The following is a 25,583-nucleotide window of genomic DNA, read 5'->3' on the forward strand; positions in this document are numbered from 1 at the left end:
AACGCAAACTTTTGGTTTGAAGTTTCAGTGCAATAGGAGGAAAAACACAGGTGTAAATAACAAAATGAATGGTGGTTGAATTCCTTTTAGCTGTCTCAGTTTCTGGGTCCGGGCTTTGTGCATGCTGACTCACTGTCATGACTTACTGGGACACTTGAATAGAACAGAGCCACCGTTCATGTAAAAAATGGGTATAAATTAGTTTAAATTCAGAAAGATAAAGGAACAAGAGATGTATTTAAAAAGCAAAACAACATGAAAGTACAAGAATAACAGACTTTTGACATGGGAGGAAGATTGGTCGTTTTTTTTTTTTGTGTGAAGAAAGTTGAAGTTGAACCTGAATTTCTCATTTGTGCAACACAAAAAAAAGAACATTTATACACATATATACACATTATTTATATCGATAAAATTCAAAATGGCTTCTTTTATTACTAGATTTTCCAGTAACATTACCAGTAAATTAAACTACAAATGGTGAATGTGTAATTTTTTCATCTTCCAAACGGGGGCATGGCAGGAAAAGTTTTAAAGCATTGCAGGAGTGAATCCTGGAATCATTTATCTCCAGGTGTAATAAGTGTGTCATGACACTAGGTGGTGACTTAGACTATATGACCTCACCTATATCACAGACTGTAATGATGACCCCTTAAAGGCCCATATAAAATGAAGCTATAAAGCCTGCACATTAACATAATGGCTGTTTTACCAGCTCTGATTAAATTGCAATAAAAATCACAGCTGTACGCTCATTGGATGCAATTTTGTTGAAATCTTTATTCAAAAAAAAAAAAAACATATTAACATTATTTATAACTGTCCATTTGACAATTTTGTCAACAACATACATTAACATACAAATATGTGAATCGACATTAGTTTGGTCAGGACGTGGAGTTAAACTGACAGATGTTTCCAAAAAAGGATAAATAAAAGAATAAACTGTTCTCTAAAAATAAAAGCTTCTGCACATCAGCAAAGTAATCCGTGAGGAAGGCTGAAGAGATTAAAGTACCATCTCTCTGCTGTAGCTGTGGAGGCAATCATCAATACAGATGATGGAGTCCGCAGTCCGTTTATGGATGTTAAAAAAACAAAACCTCATATGTGTCAAAAACAGAGTTGATATATACAGACACCATTTAGGCCCTTTGATTTTTTTTTCTTTTTCTTTAAGAGTACAACATTAATCAAACATTCCCCATTCTTCTTGGTTCTCAGTTTCAGTCGAGTCGAAACTGATTCTTTGACGGCTTCATTCAAAATGTACATGTAAGTGTATGAACCGAACACTGGTAAACATGCTTCAGTGTCCGAAGACACAAACAAAGGTAGGAGAGCTCGGCCATCTATGGTTACTCGTGCTGCACTGGGCGCCGGGGCCCCTGAAGCCTTTGTACAGCTGGGTCTAAATGGTTAAGAAGGCAGCCAAGTCAGTCAGTCAGTCAATTTATAAACACCTAGGCTAAATCTGTTTGACATGCAGCATCATTTTGCTTGATTGTTGAAATTATTTTGTTTATTTTTAAAAATCTTTTTCTGCTTGATTTGAACTGTATTTAACGGCAAAGTAGCACATGACGCAGTTCCAGACCAGAAGCAGAATCCACAATCAGAGAAGTTGGATGACTGAAACACACTGTGTGGAGCAGATATGAGTGTGTGTCCTCATATTAAACCATGGTGTAATAATCTATTAACTTCTGCTTCTATCTGCAGGACTGTAAATATTTTACCTCATTGGACACAGTCCAATTGAGCTCAGAGGCGTCTGGGTGCACTTGGGTTAAGGGGAGGGGTCCCGAGTTCATCCTTGCACATCACACATATCATTTCAAATTGTCATTGTCATCATAATTACCATCATTAACATCATCTAACAAGTTACAAAAACAGAAGTGGGGTAGCTGATCTGAAATCAAACAAACAGCCAGTTACATAAATGCCCCATTTTTCATCAGTGCCGCTGGTAGACAACCACGAAGGGTTTTGTTACACAAAACAGTGGGCAAGGGATAAGAATAGGCTTTGCTTGAGCACACAAATACAGAGAGGAGAGGAGGAGGAGGAGGTGGAGAAAGCAAAAAAGAGCCTGAAGAAAAAAAAAAAAAAGAAGACAAACATGTAAACATCTCTCCTGTCTGGGGGGGCGGGGGTAATCCCCATCAGAAGCGGAGCTGTAGCAATCACCACACCATCAAGCACAATCCAGAGGTTAACAATCAAGAAATCCACAGATTGGACAATTTTGCAATCCATAATCCATTGCGTAATCCAGCCTGTTCCCTCTCTAGCCCTTTCTAGGTCCTTTCAGTGGCTGGGGAGGAGGTGGAGGAGTGTCAGAGAAGACATACGTGTGTATGCTTTCTGCTTATGTGTGTGTGGATTAGGCATATTCCTGTGTGTGTATGTCTGTTAATGTGTACATTCTGGCATAGTTGTGTGTTCAGGTGTAAACTCATTCGTATACGCCACTGACATCCGTTCACTAATGCATCTCAGAGTTGAGTTTGTCCTGGAAGATGTACAAGTTGTTGGTGGCAGCGATGGCGATGATGTTCTCAGTCGGGTGCCAGGCCGTATGGAGGATCTTCTTGGTGAAGTCCAGGCTGTCCACGCTGATGTCGTCCTTCCGGCGCTTTCCTCCGGCGGCGCAGACCCTCCGGGGCTTCAGGACAGCTCGGGGTTTACTGCTCTCTCTTGATGCCTCCAGGGTCACGTCGCGTTTGGTGTTCCGGTCGAACATGCGGAAAAAGTTGTTGTACGCTCCCGTCATGATCACACTGGACATAGGAGGAGGAGAAGGATCCAGTTAAAACACTCAAACATTCTCCTTCTCTTTTGTCCTACAAAACTAAGGAGGACTGTCATTGGCCAGATTTCCTAACCTAACCTTACACATCCACCATTCTATAGATAACTTTATAGGATCAATTCATCTACATCAGAAACAGGAACAGTTTATTCAATAGTAAAGAGTAACTAACAACTCAACTACTCTATTTATGTACAATTTTACAGTACTTGTACTTCACCTGACTATATTTATTTTATGCTTATGCTATATTAGATACAGGTATTTTCATCCAAATATAAAATTATTATCCAAATTTTTGTCCAAGACATGTGATAACCTACACAACAGTATTGTGAGGTAGCTCAATGTAGCTTCAACACAACTAAATATAAATGCTTACATTGTTTACACAAGTTATATAATAATTTAACACTCAAACTGAGATGACCCTTATAGATAAACAAGTAATAAATTCATAACATTGAAAATTTAGTTTTGAAAAACTAAAACAATTTGTTTTTTCCAAAATTAGTGTCTAGTTTTGACTCTAGATAATCAACAAAAAAAAACGCTGTACATGAGGCAACCTCGTGATACAGATGTGTATCCTATAACTGAATCGTCCCTAATTTGATTCTGGACAGAAACAAAAAAAAACAAAACAGTGAACAATTTTAAAATAAAGTATTTTCTGGAAAAAAAATAGATCCTTAGAGAACTGTGAGGTCTGCGGATTATCCTGAGCTACGAAGGCACAGCTACTGGAAAGAGCTGCTGCTGTTGAATTTTTAAAATGTAATACTTCAGTGCTTTAAGAGAATTTCTGTTGATGTCTATTTGTACTGGACCAATCATTGTATTGTATTTGGGTAATGGATACTCCTCTTTGAAATTTCTAAAAGACCTCAGCACATAAAACAGAAGCTATTAGCATGGCAAGATACCACCATGTGAATGTAGAAAAATGTGTTTTTTGGAAATTGGGTGAAGCCATTTAAAAGCTTAAAAACACCCCCCAGAAAATACAAGCAACAGTCTTCCTTTCCTCACCTCAGACATGTTGAAAATACAAAAAACAGACAAAGATGTCTGGACACTTCAGGTACCTGTCTGAGCCGTTCCATGCACACTCAAACTTGTCAAAGATGCAGTCGTTTTCATAAAGGGAACACAACTTGCTCCGGAGGTAATCATGAACCTGGAGGAATAAACACACACACAGGTATGATTACACATGAGTCCAGCACACGGCTGCTACACTCCCAGGTACTGACTCTCAATGTAAACTATAAATAGAAGAGTGAGCAGAAGACGAAGATACACACACATACAAATCCCAGCACAGACAAAACACATTAAATGTGGGCAAGTTGTAACACAAACCTCCCTGAAGGCAACACTAATAAGACACAACACCAGCCCTCAGCAATAAGAGGGCCAGGAGTACATTTTAATCTAAACTCCTTTTCCATATCAGTAAATCCATTATGATCCAGCTCTCTATTACCAAACCCACCAAGGGCATGATAACAGAGACACACATGTGAACACTCACGCACACACATATTCACTGACTAATAACTCTTTTCCCTAGTGATTTCATTCGACCTGCGTGTGTCAGCACTGTGCCGGCTCGGTGGTGCAAAGGTTTGAAATCTACACCTTCCTCCAACCACTGTGCTCTGCATTAAACCCCCTGTTTTCACATTCTGCATAAAGTCAGCAGTCAACAGTCGCCTCGCAATCAATAAACGGTCAAGCTGAGGTCGGCTCATGGTTGTACATCAAACCTGGTGACATTTTTGTTTTCCCCTGTGGATCTTTCTGCATAAGGTGAAATGATACAGTGACAGCTGGAGTTGAATATACAGTCTTTTTTTTTTTTTTTTCCAGCCCGCATCATCTCTGATTTAGAGTACAGTGCCTCATCAATCATGGATTTGTGCATATTTCTCATGCCCCAGGAGAAATATCAGTGTAAACCTTCCAAAATAAGGAGTTCAGCTCTGAAATTATTTTTCTCCCCTATGTTTCTCTCAGTTCACTCCATTCATCCACATATCTCTACTATGTCATCTCTCTCATCCTGTAATTTACAAACTCTCCCCTCATTCCTCTCTCCTCCTCTCATCATACCATCCTCACACCACCTCAACAAACTCTCACCCCTCTCCACCCTCCCTCCCCCCTCTTCCTCCCTCTCCATGCTGCATTGCAGATCTAGGTGTGGGGCGCTGTGTAAGGTATCCCTCCTTCCCGCTTCACTTTATGAGTGGAGGCTCGGCAGCCTATAAATAGCTCCAGTGCGTCTTAGCCTCCCACTCCTGGCTGCCTCATAGGCCCTCACACGTCAAACAGACACACGCACACACGCACGCACGCACGCACGCACGCACGCACGCACGCACGCACGCACACACACACACTCACCCACACGCCCGCGGCAGGAATATTAAACACACGCTGAAAAAAGGGAGTTGATAAATACTTCTGCTGCACATAAATGCATAAACACAGGCTGGTGTGGCTGATTGTAAACACTTAACAAGTGACATTATCTGGAGACAATTAGAATGTGGATGTGTGAAAGTTGCATACAAAAATAGAGAAAAATCTTTTTTATCAGCTTAGTACTTAGTGTTGTATGTGTACATTTTTCACAGGATGTTAGGCCCACTTAATGTCCACCACTCATACATGGTATAATGATATTTTACTGTTTGTGTTTGTCTCACATGTATTAATCTTCTAAACACACACAGATGCACTACAGATTATAGCCCAAAGTTAAAAACTCAGTGAGGGTTTCTGGTGATTCTGCACTGATGGGAAGAAGTGCATTATCTGGCACGTAATCAATCCAATTATCCTTAAAAGGTTTAGGAAAAATCTAATCATCTGTAAGTACAGTGATTCCAAGAGGCAGCCTTGTTCCTGTGATTCATCTCTGTCTACAATTATGCACATTTTCCAGGATGACAATGCCGTCTTTCAGGGACACAGTTAGTCACCTAGCAGTTTGGACAACACAACTGTGATTTCAGTCGCTAACACTTGCGTCAAGGCAGTGACCTTCTAATACATACAGCTACACAGCAAAGAAAAAAACAGTATTAAGTGTTTAATTAAGGTGTTTGGCCAAGGGCCACTAGAACAGCTTCAGTGCTCCTTGATATAGATTGTAAAAGTCTCTGGAACTCTAATGGAAGGACGAAACAATATTCTTCCAAAAGATATTGGAAGAACTTGGTGTTTTGATGATGGTGGTGGAGAGTGCTTAACAACATCAGTCGAAAAATTCTCATAGGTGTTAAACTGGGTTGAGATATAGTGACTGCAAGCGACATAGCGTACAGTACTTCACATAGTTCAGTGACACCTCATGTTGTGTATAGAAGCATCTGCAGCTGCATTGTTTCTTTTAATTTTTTTCAGTTTGTCTTTCGGTGTGTGGATATCAGCAGGCATAGAAGTATCAGGTTATACAGTTGATATGACTGCATGTTTTAGTCAACAACCAATGTATGAGCCGGTAATGATGGGACAATAATAACACAGCCAATGAGCTAGTACAAACACGACTACAGTATTCTGCCTGAACACCGCGCTCTACGATGCTTTGTGCTGTGCCAAGATTAGTAAAGAGTATTTGGAATATGAGGACACGAGCGGAAATTCCATCTTACACTATACATCTCAAATTCCGGTTGTGATCTTCAGTAATCCCTGCTCCCTGGGAGATGAGTGAATTGAAAAGAAAATATGTTAATGCTTCCTAAACCACTGATCAGTTAACTTTTCCCTGAGTAAATTTGCTCCTTGCCAGACAAAATCTCATCAAAGTAGCTGAGCCTGAGAGAAAACATTCAGTGTGTTTCCTGTATTTTAACACAGCCTCATGTTTTTTAGGCACACACCTGGTACGTCTCTAGGGGCTTGCTCTCCATGTTGAGGTCCCAGACTTTGGCAGTCAGGTAGTCCCTGGTGAGCAGGTAGCGGCCACTGTGGCTAAACTTGACGTCTGACACAGAGGAGATGATCTCGGAGAAGAAGGAGCGGGCGCTAGGGTCCTCGGGCTCCTCAAACACTGGCGAAGGGTGGGAGATTAATAAATGGGGTGGGAGAGAGTACGACAGGAGCGTTAGTGGTGTTAAGCCAGACGCCAGGCAGAAACACAGATGAGTATGTGTGTCACAAGATGATGTTTTGTGTGTTTTTATCTTATCTGCAGAGATAAAGAAATGTCTCAGATGAGTCTTCATGTTGACTGTAGTCTGTGATGCAGACAAACTGTCCAAATGACTTCTGTATGTTTATGGACAAATGTTGCTCTCTGAATATTTCTGTACATAAACATCTGCATATTTCAAATAATTAAATAATTTCTTTAAATAACAAGAAAAAGAGAGACACATAGTAAACGCAGACATTTCTCATTATAGTCAATCTGCAATCTGCACTGTTCCCTGCACTGGTGATTCATACTGGTCAAAGCTGTAAAACACATGGGAAACTGGCCATTTCAACGAGGAAGTAAACAGGGACAAAATATATGAAAAAGTGAAAAGAAAGTTGGGAAACCATAAATCTGAAGTATAAGAAAAAAATGGACAGCAGATTTATAGAGAAACTAATGGATCTGCAGTAAAAAGAAATATTATTACACGGTGAAAAAAAGATATATTGCGCTCTTAATATGTGTGTAAATCAAACTTCTTACACGTTTGATTTTAGATCATTCACTTCACAGTGAATGAACACACCTGAGCTTTTGAAGGTTTAGATTCTACAAATTACAAATTGAACTACAACTTGAATATACAGTTTTTAGTGTCAAGAGTGCACCTCACTACAAAACCGCACATAAATAGAGCAAACTAATAATAATCCACTGTGATAAATTTGGTATCTTAAGAAACTCTAGAAATTGATTTTAATGTTTATGTTTTATGTTAGTTATGAAGTTGGTCATTAACAAGACTAAGAGTCTACAACCATGCTAGTGGAACTGTGAGGTTGTACCTTGGCACAGTGGCTTTTTGCTTAATGCTGACATCAACATGGTATATGCTATCAATATGCTCAACAAGATAATGCTAACATTCTGGTGTAAGGCAGGTATAATGTTTACCATGTTCACTATTAGCATGCTAACATTTGCTAACATCAGCACTAAACACAAAGTAATGTGGAAATGCTATTGACACAAAATGAAAAGTCTGGGGATCCTTAGTCATGAGGGGGGCAAAAAATGTGTATTGCAAGCTGAAAACCACAAATGTGAACCTAAGGGTGATACTAGGGCAAAAGTCCGTTGAATTCATCCTCTGGGGATTACAAATGTTTGTAGTCAATCCATAGCTGTTGAGATATTTCAGTTTGGATGAAAGTGATGATCCAGCTGATAGATTGTTATTGGTTGGCAAGAACTAAAGCTATGGACTGTATATTTTGGAAACTATGGCGGCTTGAAAGCCTAGACAATAATCTTAAAACTCTCCTAGGTAAAGGCTATAGTTAAAAAATACCTGTCATGTGTATGTTTCCGTTCCAGCTCAGCAGATTTACTCACATTTGGAGTGTTTGTCGCACAGCGCTGATTCTCTCATGTCACAGAGGCGCAGGGTGCCTTTGCTGCTGCTATAGACAAACAAGTTACAGTGGTGTGGGTGAAACTCAGCCGCGGTGATCACCTCTGTCAGATCCTCCATGTTGGCTGGCTTGATGTCCACAATGTCTGAGAGAAAGCATCATTCAGGGAAACAACAAAGAGAATCAGCTTCCCAGGGCCTGCAGTTTATTTTTGCCTGAACTGTTTTCACCTGCTGATATCTACCATAGTGTATGTACATATTCATTCATGTTCTTAACAATTTTATTCACTGACTGAGTCACTGAGAAACTAATCAGACTGTGTTTTAATTCATGTGGAAACCCACACGGGCCATAATCTACATACAAAATAAAAACATAAATGTACATACATTACCAACAAAACGTAAATAATTTACAGCAGAAATAAGCAAACCAATATAAATATGTCTTGAGGGGATTGTTGGGAGAAAAGTAATTCCATATTCAAATAAATTGTAATATTATAAATCCTGTCTGGGTCGGGGATGTGACTGTACTGTGTCCTATTGAGCTGGATTAGAACTCAGAAAGAGGCTGAAATATTTATGCAGCCTTTGAATTATTCATTAAGCTACACTTTCACTCCTCAAGAATAATATTCCCCTCCCCCAACAGTGTGTCTTTGTGTATTTTAAACAGCAAAGTGTGATTTGCAATGTGGGAGTTTGTTATGTGTGTGGTTATGTGTGTGTGTGGTTATGTGTGTGTGTGTGTGTGTGTGTGTGTGTGTGTGTGTGTGTGTGTGTGTGTGTGTGTGCTGGCAGTGGGGTGGGGGATTATTGAGCATGTATAAGCATCTATGTGGTAATGTATGCATTAATTGTCTGTGTCCTTGTGCTTTAATAAATCTATTCCTGCTTTTATAGGTGTACATGTGGTTGTTGTTCTTCATCTCTTCTACTCACTATGTACACACACTATAACCCATAAAGGATACTGAAGCTGCGGTCAGTGATGTCCAGATGCCAGAGGTTGATCCTCAGGTCATCAGCTGACATGTAGGTCTCATAGTCGGAGTTGACGGAGATGGAGTTGACGTGGTATGTGTGGGCGTTTGCAAACACTCGCCGTGGGCTCACCTCCACCATCAGGTCCATTGGCTTCAACACGGGTACCTGGAAAGAAACAAAGAGACAGAGACAGCAGTTTAACATCCTTCTTAACTGATTAGGAGAAGAAAATGGTGCAAGCTGCTGTGAGTAGATTATATTTAAATCATTTTATTGTATCATGAATGAATATTTAATGCTTTACTTCCTTTGACATCAATAATACATTATTGCTAGAATCCAAATATGCTCACTTGATAGCAAGATGAAGAGCCAATCCAGTGAATGATTTAAAGACCATTGGATGCATTTTCACATCTGGACATTTGCTTAAACATACTAATTATTTACCGATGCATGATTTACATCTTTATACACAGTTTAAATATGTCCTTATTTGGACACAGCACAGAGGAACACCACCAACGTACACATACATGTTCTCAGACCTCTACAGAAAAGGACATACTGTACAAGCATTTACACACATAGACATATTGTGAGTACTGATCCTAAGAATTCACCGCAAATAGAGACACTGATGCTTAGACTAATTTAGATGCAATGCAGATGTGTTTCTGTTCTCTACAGCTGGAAATAGAGGATTTCTCCTCCCCACACACTCACACAGACACACATGTACCTTTGTGCCAGTGACCCATTTTTGCACATGCAAACACATCTGCACCCACTGACCCAGTTATGTTTCATCCATGAATGTTTTAGTGTGTGCATCCACACAGATAGATAGATAGATAGATAGATAGATAGATAGATAGATAGATAGATAGATAGTTAGATAGATAGATAGACAGACAGACAGACAGACAGACAGACAGACAGACAGACAGACAGACAGACAGATAGATAGATAGATAGATAGATAGATAGATAGATAGATAGATAGATAGATAGATAGATAGATAGATAGATACCTGTAGGGAGGTGACAGTGGAGATGTCCTTGATGCGACCCTCCTCATCCTTCAGGTTGTATCCCTCAGGACGTTTGTCTCTTTCACTCACCTTCCACAACTTAATGGTCTTATCTGGGAAACAGACAAGGCCATTAAATGATCAGATAAGAAAATAGATCATTTGGAAGTGTGACAAATGAATAAAAAATGCTTGTGGATATGCTTTGAGGTTAGGAAGTTATCTGGCGATGTGATTAAAATATCAGAGTAGACTAAATATAGAATCTAAAAGCTAAAAGCCTACAGCCTTACAAAAAGTTTTTTTTTGTAAGATTTTTTTTTTCTTAAAGATTTCTGCATAGAGACAGAGTCAATTCAGGCACTTGACTGTGACGGCCCTCTGGCATGGTGCGATTGGGTCTCGGTTTTGTTTGGTTTGGTTTAGTTGCACTTCCCCTTTATTTTCTTCCATACAACAATACCCTTTCATACATCCACTCATTAACACTATTAATGTACTGACCATTTCAATCAGTCAGTTCATGTATTCTGTTTCCATTCATATGAATAAAATGTATTATTTGGGCTACAACTGTGTGCATTTCCCTCCTTTTGTCATGGTTTCAGAACCGGGTCGTGACATGACTATAACAGAAATGACATCACATACAAGCTAATCCACCACACTCTAAACCATGTGTTCTGAAAGACAGCTTGGACTCTTAAACTCTGAATGAGCTAAGAGTGAGGCTTTGTTTTATCAACACTGACAGACACAAAAATTCTCTGTATTATATCGAAAAAATGACAACAAGCATCTCAGCAGCAACATTACCCAACTGCTGAGGCAGGCCTTACAATTTTCATACCCTCAATCATAAATAATAAAGTACTTAAATAAATCAATAACAGGGCTCTCAGGGAAAATCTATAGATCGTCCAATATAGCCATAAACATAGAATGTAAACTGATGAATGGACCTCTATGCCACAGCAGACAAACTCAGATCTTAATGCACAACAGAAATGTGATCCAACACGAGCAACTGTTCTCTCTTAAGGCAAGAGAAAATCTCCTTTCTGACCTAAGAAAAACTTTTAAAAAATGATCATTCAAACTGCTTCAAGTAAAGTATTTTCCACAAAATGTCAGCGAAGCAAATCACTACATCCACATCTTCCTAATTTCTCTAAGATGTGTGTGTGTGTGGGAGGTCTCTTACCATTGGTGGAGAGCAGGAAGTGTGCGGCGTTCTGCTGAGGCAGCCATCGGATCTTATTGATCTTCTCCTCGATCTCCAGACTCTTAAGGTAGTCGAACTCGGGCTCATGGCTCTGAAAGGTGCTGTAGACGTTGTACTCACCCTGGGAGAATGGCTCAGTCTTGCTCTGCGGAAACAAAAGGAGGAAATGGAAGAAAAAATATGTGAAAATGTGTGGAGAAAAATGTGCACTTACATGTGCAATCACAGTGCAATGTAACACCCCGGGCCCAATTCAGTCACCTTCACCTTGAGAAGGCAAAGAAATAGCATGGTACGGACTCTGCACAGCTATAATGATACACTCTCTGACACAGCAGGAGCATCAACTATTTATCAATCAATCTAAAGTGTAGCTGGAGGGGAGCAGTGTACATTCATTGCTGCTCTTACAGCTGAAATGAGAAATGGTGTATATTTGTGTGTGTGAGTCTAAGTGTGTGAGAGTTGGTGTGTCTACCTCTGGTTCCCTCTGAAAAATGACCACTCGGCCCCCCTTGTCCCCTGTGGCCAGGAGCTCTCCTGTGTGGTTGAACTCAACAGTGGAGATGATATCAGCTGGGGAGAAAGAGACATAGAGACAAAGATGGAGGAAGAGAGAGAGCGAGTAGGCATTAGCTAATTGACCACACATCATCATTCCTCTATATAATCTGTTTATCTGACTCTAAATTATTAAACCAAGGAAAGAGTCATTGCATTAACATGTAAGTGGATTAGAATATGCAAATTAATGTGCAGAATAAAACAATAATTGATCACTAACACTAATACTCTGCAAATGTGTGTAAACTATTAGAGGTAATTCAGATTACACAGTATATATAATCACCATCAAAACATACAGAAAATGAAAGACAATCACAGTCACACACACGCATGCACGCGCGCACACACACACACACACACACACACACACACACACACACACACACACACACACACACACACACACACACACACAGCTGTTTCAAGTTAGGCACAGGTGTTATCTGTGTGCCACTATGGCACAATGAGGCACAGGATTACAATATACGTACACAAACACACAAAAAAACACACACAAACACAAATTGTTTGTGTGTGTGTTTGTGTGCGTATAGTGAGAATTATAGCTGCAGTGTCTGAAAGTGTAAACACACCTCAGAGTGCATTTGAATTAGTGATTATTATTTTGCGTACATTCATTCGCATATTTGCGACAATGTCCCCATCAATAGCTCTGTGTCCTAATACACCAACACAGTCTGACTCAGTGTCAACTCTGTAATGTGAAGAGTAAGCACATTATTAACCACTTTGGATTTACTGACTCAATGCTTTCACTGATCCTTCCTGCATCGCACAATACACAGAATAGCACTCAGTTGTGCCGTCTAATGAAGGGTATGCGAATGTGACATCTGAAGCTTGAATCTGGTTTAACGTTGCATGTAATCTCCTCCCTGCCCTTCTGTCTGCTTATCCTCCTTTCACTTCTGCTTTGTGCTGCAGATTGAAGTTTATTTGGAGACAGCGCTGTTTTAGAGGCAGAAAAAATCTCTCACACAGTATCTAAAGGTTCACTGTAAAAGAGGAGGCAAGAGAGGATGTAGCTGACCTGGAATGAAGCCATCGTACGTTATCTCAGGTCATCTTATTTCATCCAGTTCAAAAACAGCCATAATAGGTCATTCATTTGGTGCTGTGATCATTAATGGAGCAACATCATGCACCATCATGTACATATTTTGTTTAGGCTCATCTTTTGACCTCATTTCTACATTTAGGCTTTTTAACTTTTATTTGTTTGAAAAACGTCCAGTTTGGTTACTGATGGAAGTGAACTGAATGTCCAGCTCAGTTGTCAATCTGTTGTTGCAGTTTTCACACTATTAAATCCAGGCCGTGTTTTAAGGACAGACAGTGGTTGGTGATGCTGATCACCATGGCGATGACTTCGGTGCTGATTGGATAGTCTTCAAATGCAACACAAAAGATTCTTAATCTTTCTCTATCAAATTTGATCCATGTACATGTCTTCACATGATACAGGAAAAACTGGTTCAGTTTTCACTTGTTCAGTTGCTCATGTATGGGGCAGTAAGTCAGATGTTGAATTTGCATGTTTGCATGTTCACTATTTCTAAAATTATTTTAAAAGAATAGTTATTGATGTATTGAAGTATTGTGGAAAGATATGAGGCTGGGTGTTTCCCCTATTTCCTGTCTTAATGCTACGCTAAGCTGCCTGACTGTTCACTCGAGGTTTACATTTAGCTTACAGACATGGGAGTTCCATTGGTCTCTTATCTATGTATTTCCCAAAATGTCAAACTATTCCTTTAAAGAGTCTTTCCATCACTGCTAAAATCTGCTAGGATCGTCTGACTCCACACATCATGGTTTAACAATCATACTGGGTTAGCAAAACATCCAGTTCCTCTTCATATGCCAGAGTAGAGACTGCTCTGTTGCAACATTTTCTAACAAAACATCAGTTTCACATGATATGTCTTTGTACGTGCTGCAGTGAAAGTATCTAAAAACACTACTAATAAATAAAATGCTTGCATGTTACTTGTTCAGCTGGATTGTTAGCCTAAAATAGATGATGACCTAGCATAAAGAAAATCAAAGTGTACCAAATTTGCTGCATAAAATAGTATCTGGTGGAAAATAAAAAGAGGGCAAAGTCATTCTTTGGCTGAAAACTATTCATTGCTGTCCATAAAGCCTATAAACCAATATCACCTAAAGACACAAAACCTACCACTATTTTCGTATGCCAAAGAAGCACAACCCACAGGCAAATGAGCAAGCTACATTTTGACTGTCCTAGTGTTATAGCCTCCACATCAGTGCTGCTTCACAAAGATTTTTTTTGGATGGCAAAATCTCAGGTCTCCTACTGCACAAGCAAATGATTAAATAATCGCTTCCAAAATGTCATAGATTAGATTTAAAAATAAGAGTAATTTCAGGTGCTGTATCTCACCAAGCCTTCAACAAAGGGGTTCAGTGAGCTTAGTTTTGAAAGAAAAGAACATGGTCCTCAATAAGCATTGACTGCAATAAAAACAGAGTGTGGAAGGCTTATTTATTGAGAGTCAATGTGATCCAAAGCTGTAGCCTTGCCTATTTCATGGTGGCCTTGAGAGAGAGATTTTATGATGAGGGGAGGCAGGGACTGCTCCTCAATCTCTATACCAACACAGCCTTATTCACCCTGTTCCTCACACACTTCATGTATTACTGGTTTCTCTTTTTCTATCATCTTTCCATTAGTTATTGCATTGTTTCTTGATCTCTCAGTCGCTGCAGTATCTTCTTTATTCTTCAGTTTCAGTTTCTTTCCTCTGTTTCATGCTTTCTCTTGCTCTCTGTGTCCCTCTCCCCCAACACATTCTTTTGTCATCTCTCATCTCTTGTTCTCTCTTTTGCCCCATTTCACTCTCTCATTTTCTTCTTGGTTGTCTTTCCACATTCAGCTCCCTCTCTTTCTCTCATCCCTCCCCCACAGCACTCTGCTGCCTGGCTGTATGTTACTGAGTATGTAGTGGTGGTGATGCTGGTGGTGCAAGAATGGGAAGCATGGAGAGGGAGGTGGAGGGAAGAGGCGCTGGGGCGGAGGCAGTGGAGGGGTCCTCCGGTGAGCAGAGGTTGCCATAGTAACAAGCTGAGCCAACCAGTAGCAGCGGTACTCGTAACGGTTAGCCGTATATGGCAGTCTGGTAAAGGAGGAAGTGGCATTCATCAATCCAGTCCTCGCAGGAAGAAGGAGTGCGGTTAAATAATTGTGGTGCTGCACTTTTGTCCAACAACAAACACTGCTAAATTAATACCCCAGGATGTGCGACACACACTATGAGCCAAATTGAGGATATGCTGATAATAATGCATGAACACATATGATGGCACTCATAAAAACACACAGACCCCTATGCATGCAGTCAAATTCACAAACACATGTGCACACACCAGGGACTTTTGAATTCACGTAATCATGCACTGCAAATGTGTGTGCTTGACACTATGTGTGAGTGAGTGTGTGCACACGTACAGACAACTGTGTCTCCAGTCACACAGAGAAATAGCTAAGCTAAGCAAAACCACAGAAGCTGTACACAATATAGCTAAATAAAATATGGAGCACACACTCTTCTCTCTCATCCTCTGTCTGTTTCTTGGCCTCCCTCCTCTTTATCATTCTGTGTCTCTCTCTTTCTCTCTCACACACACACACACACACACAGCTCACACCCATCTGTCTCTCTCAGTCTCCTTATTAGAAGAGCACTACAAAAAAAATAAACCGCTAATAATACAAACAACCACTGCAGATGCTAGCATCATCAACAGTGCTGTGGCTCTCCTCCACGAGGCACCTCTGGCCATTGTACTGATGTAATCTGTGTGTGTGTGACTGTGTGACTGTCTGTTAGGGTGTCAAGCTGTAAGTCAGTGTCTTATAGTGCGGATGTGTGTTTGCCTCAGTATAGCAAACTAGCTATGTCTGTCTCCCACGGACAGTCCATTAGCATCAGCAGGCCTGTCTGACTCATAACCACACTGCAGGAGCTGGGGGAACACTCTGTGACTGCAAGTGCATGTGCCTACACATACAGTACATGTCAACCCAAAACAACAACACACAAACATGAATGAACCCAATGACACAGAGACGCATCAAAAAACATGCACAAGTGATAAACACCAAACTCACAAACACTCAAATTCGCTGTGAGGTGTTTACGAGGACAGCAGCTCCTTAATGATCAAAGAATCTTATAGGCAGAGATGAAACGATAACTTGATCACCACAAAATAAATCAACAACAGTTTTGGTAATTCATTAATTTTTTAAGTGATTACTAAATTAAAATATCAAACTGTTAGTGGATCCAGCTTTTCTCAGGTTTATACCATTTATCATATTATAAATCAAATATCTTTGAAAATATGGAGATGTTGGTTAAACAAAAAAAGCCTTTTTAAAATGTCACCTTGGGCTCTTAAACATTGTGACGGGGTATTTTTAACTACTACTGACAGGTAGAACTGAGTTTATTAGTCAATTCATTGATTAGATGACCAACAGAAAATTAACTATTTTGATTAACTATAAATAATTTCATTCACTTTTCAAACAAAAATACTATGATAAAAATAATGGTAGTTTCAAACATAGTCTATATTATACAAATTAAGACTCATCTGTGGCTGCAAATTGGGGTGGCAGAGAAGAGGAGAGGAGGTTTACGGGCTAGATGAGGGTAGTGGCATAGCTGAAGGGGAGGGAGATTTAGTTTTTGTTAAGGCTACTATAGGGACAGACAGGGGAGCAGACGTCCTACAGTCCCAATTATAGATATCTTGGGTCTGGGTAAACATGGACCATTAAAGCTGAGCCAAAAACACACACTCCTTAAAAGCGAGGACAAACGACCACTCAGCAGGAGATTTGAGTGAATGTGTGTCTGGGAGTGTGTGTGTGCAGCTCAAGCACCCCGCATTTCCTGTGTACGTGAGCACAAGTGTGTGTACTCAATTACCCTGTAGAGAAATAAACGGGTTGGAGAGAGAGAAGAGAAGAGGGAGAGGGGAGAGACTGCCGGAGGGAGACGTTAAATTGATCCCTGTCCTGCCGTTTTGGAGTTATCTGGAAAAAACTGGTGCACGTGTTTGTGTTAGAGGTGCACATGTGTGAAGAGAAGTGATTTAAGCCCAGCACAGCAGGGAGTCTGCCATTTCTCCAAACACACATTGCCACAATGGGTAAGAGCTGGTGTGAGCCTAATGGTTATAGACACAAACAATTAGAAACACAAACCAAGTCGGTTTCAGCATGTGTGAAATACCCCTGTAATCCTTCTTTACCTAACTGCAAAATCATCTTCTGACTGCCAGAATACTCAGAGCTGCAATGAGTGATTCATTTTTGATAAAAATCTATTTCTTTTTCCAACAGATTTGTGAGACTGTAACATAAAAAAAGATTAGGAGCTTAGCTGGTTCACACCCAATCTAAACTCAGATTATGTGTCGATGTCTCATAAATACTGAAATGTAATCCTATATTCAGAAAACTCTTGCCCTTTTTTATGCTGTCCTTCTTATCTCTGTCTGCATGTGTTTATAGTCGAAACGATGAGTCAATTGGTCAATCAAAGAAAATTAATCTGCAATGCTTTTGATAATCAATTAATATTGAAGTATTTTCTTGGGCAAAACTGCAGAAAATTCACTGGTTCCACCGTCTCATGTGCTGGTTTCTCTAGTCTTTTACAAAACCAAACAAAATACCCTTCGATTTAGGACTGTTTATCAGACAAAACAAGGAATTTGCAGCCTCTGGGAGACTATGACAGGCATTTTCCCCTATTATCAGACATTTTATAGACCACATGATTAATTAATAAATTGAGGAAATAATGGATGCCTGCAATAATGGATGCTTACACAGCCCACACGGTACAGCGTTTAGAGAGAGAGAGTTTAGAAAGTGTGTCTGTGCATGTTCATATGCATGTGAATGTCTATGTGTGTCTTGCTTCATATTAAATAGAAATAGATGTAAGATAGCTACGCTTTAAAAGAAATGGGGTGTTGTCTGGTCAAACTATTTAGAGAGATCAATCTCACACACACACACTGAAGCAGGAAGACTGAGACAAAAATAAAGTGGCAGGTACAAAAATAGAGACACACAAAAATGATGAGGCAGACAGACAGAGACAAAGAGATGTTTAAGATATTTACAACATTCAGACCCAAGTAAGAATTCACCTGATTCAAATTACTCACACACACACACACACACACACACACAAACACACACACATCCACTTAATCACATCCATACTCCGCCGAACACACATATACACACTCCCAACTACAACCACCCACACACAGGTGCACACATGTGAACTCTCATATCTCACACTAGGGTCATGTGGCGCAACTGTGCGAAATAGATATGACCTTCTGGATAGAACAGGATAGAGCACACACCTTCAGTGTAAGAGGCAAACGGCTCAGGCTCCAGAGAAAGGGTAGTGATGTCGGAGCACAGGACCTGGATGGGGCTCAACATCCTGGGGGAGGACTCCAGGGTGGAGAGGGGTGGACAGGATGGGCGGAGCTCTTCAGGCTATAGCCAGGAGCAGCCCTGCAAGAGGAGCAAGGATGGAGGGAAGGGAAGGGAAGGGAGGGAGGAGAGCAACAGGGAGGCAGACGGTGAGGAAGTAAGCAGGACCGGGCAGGGCAGAGTTGGGGTTAGGGTTAAGGGTAGGGACTGAGTTACTACATCACCACAATCGGCCATGAGTACTCACCAATGAAAATCTACAGGTGGTGTATTCATGATCATACTGTATCTATTATGTAACATGAAATATTCACATGTTGGGCCTGGTGAGAAGGCTAGCAAGACACGGAGGATAAACACATTTAAACAACTATTGGGATGGTCTTAGTATGTTGTTAGGCTTCTTTTATGAAAATCCACTTTGCAGGTGATCATAACTGTGCTCACTGCACACCACAGGGAGAAGAAAGCCAGAAGCTGGATGGCTTTCTCACATTTCCTCAGAGGTGACAATTATATAATGGTATGTATGAGGGCTGTGACCAACAATTACCGCCATTATTCATTATTCTGTCATTTTTTAAATTCATCTTTAATCATGTGAAACATATTGAAAACGGCCCCTTACAGGATACTAAACAGTACAAAGATAAGGTTAAGGTATTCAATTAAAAATAACATGAAAGAAAAAGAAATGAAAGTAAATGTTCAAGTCTGATATGCTGTGAAAAATTATATTTTCATGTTTTGAGTTTACCTATACGATTGACCTATATGTCTCTGTAGTATTGTATTCAGATGTATATTTATGTCAGGAACTTGTGATTCCAATTTTGCTCCTCACTAGACTGAGAATGTATAAAACCGTTTCAAAGCCAACTGGATTCTGTCAAAAACACACCACTCTAAAAACTAGGTTGTTACTTTTTGGTCCTTGAAATGAGACATTTTAACTATTTCCCTCAACAGCATTAACAGGCAGACAATCTTCTATATGGTACACAATAATAATGGGTTGATGTGTATGCATTACTTATGACATGTTATAATTCATAAATAACTTACAAAAACCTCAAAAATGGAAACAGTTTGAATTTTTTGTTATTTACTCATTCATTCTGGAACCCAATGCTACTCCAGCGGGAGGTGAGGTTGTAGCAAAGGCAGATATTGAGAAAGTCAAAGGGAGGGAGAGGAGGGGAGTAAGACATGGAGGGAAGAAGGGAGGGGAGGGTGAGGTAGAGGGAGGTTAAGCATCCCTCCCCTGTAGGAGTTAAAGGCCAGGGGAATCCCCACGGGAAGAGCTACAGACACACTGTTATGTATGCGCACACACATATACACTCACACACTAAACACTTTCAGACACACACCCATACATATACATACACATACACGGACCTAAGCCAACAAAGAGACACACACTATGCACTCGGAGACACAGACATGAATATGAATGCAACACAGGCAAAAAAATAAAGAACGATGGAGACACACACGAGACAACAAAATACACCAAGCATAAAATTACATGCACCACCTCTGTCTCCACCACCCTCTGTATTTCTCTTTAACACACACATAAATAGGCACATTGTGTTTGAGCAGCCTTTAGAGCACTGTTGGATAATAGTTTGGCAGATGTGCCACTTCAGCACCGGGCAATGCTGGGAGTTGCATTAGAGGACTGAAGGGGGAAAGAGCAGGAGGGAGGGAGGGAGGGGAAGGCAATGGGGGATGGAAATGGGGAGGAGGACGGGGGATGGGGTGAATGTGGAGGAAAGGTGGAGGGGGTTGGAGTGGATGTAGAACAAGAGGCAGGTAATGAATCATTTTGTTTATTTGTGACAGAAAATGACCTTTGTTCGTGATTAGGGGAATTCTTGCGATATTTTAAAGCACAATTTGGACTTATTTTTCTGCAACTATCTCTTTTCAGGTTGTTCATGTGTTGCGCAGCCCTTTCAGACCAATAGAGTTGAGCTCAGTGTCCACCTTAGTGTGAGCTAATCAGCAATTCACCCTGAATAATGTCTGTGTCTGCCTGAGATGTGTGGAATAATTAATACTGCCATTATTGGTGGGTGGAGACGACCTGTCAATCATATTGGCCAAGCATGAATAGCAGCATGTTTATCATCACGAATTGTTGCTATGGCAATAATGGATGATTGGTGATGGATGTTAAGTCTGATTTTCTGCCACTCACTCATCAAAATTTTTCTCTGAAATAGACAAAGACAAACATTGCTCATGGAAACACTGTATGTATGACACACACATTCACATACATACACTCGCAGACATAGAGACAAACAAAGAAACACACAGAAATAGAAAACAGTCTTCAATCTTCTCAGCAATACAGTGTGTTGAATGCACACACAAGTATTTACACAATCAACAGGCAGCAGCACTACAGGTCTCCCCTGACTACAGTATGTGCTTCTGTGTGAGTGAAATTATATTACAGAACAGACACAGGAAACATAATTCCCTTTCTACAGTGATACAAGGATCACAAATGAGCTCGCAACACATTCATGACCCCTAAATGATAATCCGCTGTTCTGGTCTAAGAGGCGGGGTGAACAGTGAGCTGAGTGTAAGGAACAGATTGGTGACAGACAGACAGGCAGGGAGGCAGACAGGGAAGCTAGTGTGCAGGTGAGATTAGTGGTGTAATTGAGATTAGCAGAAGGAGGGGTTATCCAGGGTTATAATCCATCTGTTTTATGAAACAAACCCAAGGAATGTTTTAATATTCCCCTACCAAAGATCTGATATGCTATAATTTGACACCTGCACCTGTTATATTCAAGAAGAGAGAGCAACAGAGAGTGCTTGTATGTGACTCTATGATGATGTGAGAGATGACATGCAGTGCAATGAGTACGAAAGAAAGTGGTGGAAATTACGACTTGGTTTTCTGGAAATTTCTGCTGTTACAGAAAAAAAATGTTCTCCCACTCTGTCTGTGACATACAGACACAAACAGAGACACACAGACACACAGACACACACTTGGACACAGGCCAGATCAATTCTTCCCTGCAGTGTAACAAAATAGCTGTGTTGCACAAGGTAAAAAAGTGGTTATAAAAGCACAAACAAAATCAAAGGTAAAGCATTCATATAATTGAGAAAATAGTATGAACGGATGGGGGAGAGGAGGAGAGGAGGAGAGGAGGAGAGGAGGAGAGGGAAACGTGCCAAAGATGTTTTAATTTGCACAGAGGAGTGTTTTGCTCCCTACTTCATGTTGCTCTGTCAACAACTCTGTCTGAACACTGATCAACACAGAGCTTATAGAAGCTTAGGAAGCCGTCCAGAGCTTGTTTTGTCTCACAGACAAGCATGCATACACACACACACAGACACACACACACAAACACACTCTCCAAAAGTCCGATACACAAATGCACACTCACATGGGGGCACTCTCAAACACACGCGTCACATATAGACACACACATTTTCCTCTGTCATCTTCTTACCTTCAGTCACATAGTTGTGGTCGGGGAGGAAGCCGCGGTGGTTGAGCGTTGGGGTGGCGTCAGTGTCTTCGCCCATCAGCGGGGCTGGGGGGAGCGCCCGTCTCGGTGGGGCAGCGTGGTGGTGGCAGATCGGTGGTGGAGGGGGTTGTGGGGATGCTGGCAGGCACAGGGCCCATACTGCTGCCCACCGACGCCTCCTCAGCACAGGGGCACAGAGCCAGGCATCCTATCCTTAAATGAGGATGAGGGGCAGGTAGGAAGGGGGTGGGCCTGTCCAGGTGGAGGGATGGGTGCGTGTAGGAGTCCACACAACTGCTTCTGAGAGCCAGATGCAACCCTGCAGGAGGAGGATCATTTGAAAACAGTTTAAAAACTACCAGGGGTGAGCTTGATTTGTGCTTCACAACACCACACATTACTCATGCGGCAAGAAAAATCAAGTGCACCTTGTGTCCACCTTGCAGCTGCTGAGTCCAGGTGTGGCCAGACCAATTATACTCTCTCACCAACGCACACAACATACACTGCCCTGTGATCTCAGAAATGGGTAAAGTCCCTACTTGTTAATGGATTCTCCATGAGAAGAAGAGGAGATGAGGAGGAGGAGAGTGGGGGGAGGGGAGAGAGGGATGAGCAGAGCCTCTGGTCGGTGTATCTGCAGTGCTGCTGCTTCTGCAGTGAACTCGCACGCATGGACACACAGATACAGTGACACAAACACATACTCACCTACACACTCGGCAGCTTGTTGGTCAGGTACTCCTCAATGGATTCCCCATGAATAACGTCTCTCTCCTCCTCGGCGGATAACTGTCTCTCTGGTTTCTTGGTTGATCCAGTACGAGGAGGAAAATCCTACTGGCCCTCCGTTCTGCTGCAGTCTGCGCTCTGGCGTATGTATGAAAGGCAGAGTGAGAGGTAGAGAGAGGGGGAGGGAGAGTGAGAGAGGGGATCTGTCCTGCTGCGCTGGTACGTGTGTGTGATGCATCAGAGCAAGCCCCGCCCATTCCGTGGTGCAGCCAATCATCACAGAGCTGATATCTGCCTGACCACTGACTGCAGGTGATTAAATATGATAAAGAAACAGAGAGGGATAGAGGAGTGGGTGACAGAGCGGAAGTGGCTGAGTGTCTTATAAGGTTGTGATTAATGGGAGAGAGAGCAGAGAGAGCAGGAGAGAGGAATGGGACTGTTTCACACACACACACACACACACACACACACACACACACACACTCACACACAAAGACTTTCATACACAGTCTGCATAAAAGGTAAAGCTGGCTAGTAATTCAGTTACTCTTTATCAACTTAGAGCAGTATCATCCCCCTCATAACTGTGTGTTAAATATGAAGCTACCACCAGCAGTCAGTAAGCTTTGCTTAGCATAAAGATTAAAAATCAGGGGAAACAGCTAGCTTCCCAGTCTCAACATAAGATATCTGTTTTCTGGCTCCAGCTTCATATTTAACAGAAAGACATGAGAGGTATTGATCCTCTCATCTAACTCTCTCTCTTTTTATATATATATATATATATATATATATATATATATATATGATTTTTGAGGTGAATTCATCATTACAGTGCAAATTTTGAAGATATTTTTGTTACCACTACTATTCTCTGTTAATTGGTTAATCACTTGCAAGTTAAACCACAAGATAGATTTAATGTTAAAAAAATATCTATTACAATTTTACAATGGCCAAGCTGACGTCAAAATTGCTTGTTTTGTCTGAACCAAAACTTCACCATTTACTTTCATAGATGACTAAGGAGTTGGAATCTGTAAAATTTGCTTGTGACTTAAATTATTTTCAAAGTTGCAAATTACTTTACTGTTAATCAACCAATCGATAATCATTTCTCCACTCATGATAATAGGCTATTCATGCTCAAAATAAGATTGGGTAACATTAGTATTAACACTTAAGGTAATGATCCATTTACCCCTGTTTTGCATATCAGTCTGACTGGTTAATATGTGATATTTCATTATGTTGCCATATTGTGATACATATCAATAACAGAAAATTCCCTTATTATAATATTGAGACAAATATTTCAAGTACCCCTCTTGCCCAGCCCTACTAGAAGAGACCAGGAATGACCACTGACTGAGACAGAAACACTTCAATTCACCCACCAACACACACACAGAGGCTTCAGTCAGCATGGCAGCAGAGAGAGTGAGGGGCTGCCAGTGACAGTTGGTGCCATCACTGGTGCTGGCTGTCTGCCACCAGGCTTTAACCCACACCCCCCACACCCCCACAGCAGGGAACAAGAAGAGCTGTTTATCTGACTTATTCCAAGACTGCCAGCTTCGCCCTCCCCCACCCACTACTTACCAATGATGGGCAATGCTCCACACACCACTGCCATATCTGCCCTTCTAACTGCCCCCCGCCAGCCTAACATCCACCACAAAGCTCCCCTAAGCCCACCCACTGTTTCCCATATATAGCTCCTGTTCTACCTATCTCCACATGTTCACCTCAACCATATGCCACCAAAATCCCCCTCCAGTTAAATCTCTAAACCCATTAGGTTTGGTGTTTAGCTCTTGCTGAAGGTCCCATCAGTGTAAGATCTGACCCAAAGTATAAAGCCATTCAAAGCACAGAGGGAGAGGTGAGAAATACCACAAATGTTTTAATGTTAAGTTTGTTAGTCAACAAGTTAAAAAAAAAACTAATTATCAATCTCTATTGTAATGAATTGTTTAAGTAATTTATCAAGCATAAATGCCAAATTATATCTGGATTCACCCTCTCAAACATGACCATTTGCTTGTTTTTCAGTGTTATATTATGTTCATTTGAATATCTTTTACAGCTGCTCTGACAAAAACAAGCAATTTGAAGACCTCACACTGGGCTCTCAGAACTTGTGATGACATTTCTACTATAAAATATGGCTAAATTCATGAATTAAGTTAAATGAATAAGAAATAATTATCTACATCCAGTATCATAATCTAGCACAAAAGAAGGAGCCATAATTACACAACATAGAATAATAAAATGCCTCACAAAACAGGTCTGGTCCTACATTCCTTAGAGTATTTCCATCTCTTGGTAGTTTAGGAAAAATGGGAATGAAAAAATGAAACGGTTCCCTTAATGGAAAACACGACTGATTAGCATTTAGCCAGCCCTGTTAGAAATATTCAAACCACAGAGAGCAATTCAGTGGAAGTCTGTAAAACATAAACGAACACAAATAACTACGAGCTAAATAAACACCTGCTTTAACCAGTTTTTGGCCACTATGGTGCAGAAAAACAACGAAAAATGCTCTAAAATAAAAAGTCGCGAGATACTTTAGCCGTTTAGCATTGCTGTGG

At 40.8% G+C, this 25,583-nt stretch overlaps 1 protein-coding gene across 3 annotated transcripts; it reads right to left on the reverse strand.

The window, feature by feature from the left end:
- Positions 1–763: 763 nt before the first annotated feature.
- On the reverse strand, positions 764–23,153 carry LOC111662795 (serine/threonine-protein phosphatase 2A 55 kDa regulatory subunit B gamma isoform). 3 transcript variants are annotated; one of them, XM_087176762.1, is made up of 11 exons: positions 22,964–23,153; positions 22,231–22,567; positions 18,658–18,814; positions 12,125–12,222; positions 11,626–11,791; positions 10,422–10,534; positions 9,375–9,552; positions 8,376–8,540; positions 6,721–6,890; positions 3,910–4,001; positions 764–2,789 (listed from the first exon to the last, which is right to left on the reverse strand). In XM_087176762.1, exons 3-11 carry the CDS (start codon positions 18,737–18,739, stop codon positions 2,495–2,497), a joined length of 1,359 nt encoding a protein of 452 aa, XP_087032888.1. In that variant the 5' UTR covers positions 18,740–18,814; positions 22,231–22,567; positions 22,964–23,153; the 3' UTR covers positions 764–2,494. The 3 variants fall into 3 exon arrangements, with proteins under 3 accessions (XP_087032888.1, XP_087032887.1, XP_023272542.1); XM_087176761.1 differs by having other exon boundaries at positions 22,960–23,153; XM_023416774.2 differs by lacking the exon at positions 18,658–18,814 and having other exon boundaries at positions 22,960–23,153.
- Positions 23,154–25,583: the final 2,430 nt, after the last annotated feature.

This window comes from Seriola lalandi, unplaced genomic scaffold (genome assembly GCF_002814215.2).
Source record: "Seriola lalandi dorsalis isolate HSWRI2012SDOR001 ecotype SW California unplaced genomic scaffold, Sedor1 jcf7180002054569, whole genome shotgun sequence".
NCBI classification, from domain to species: domain Eukaryota; kingdom Metazoa; phylum Chordata; class Actinopteri; order Carangiformes; family Carangidae; genus Seriola; species Seriola lalandi.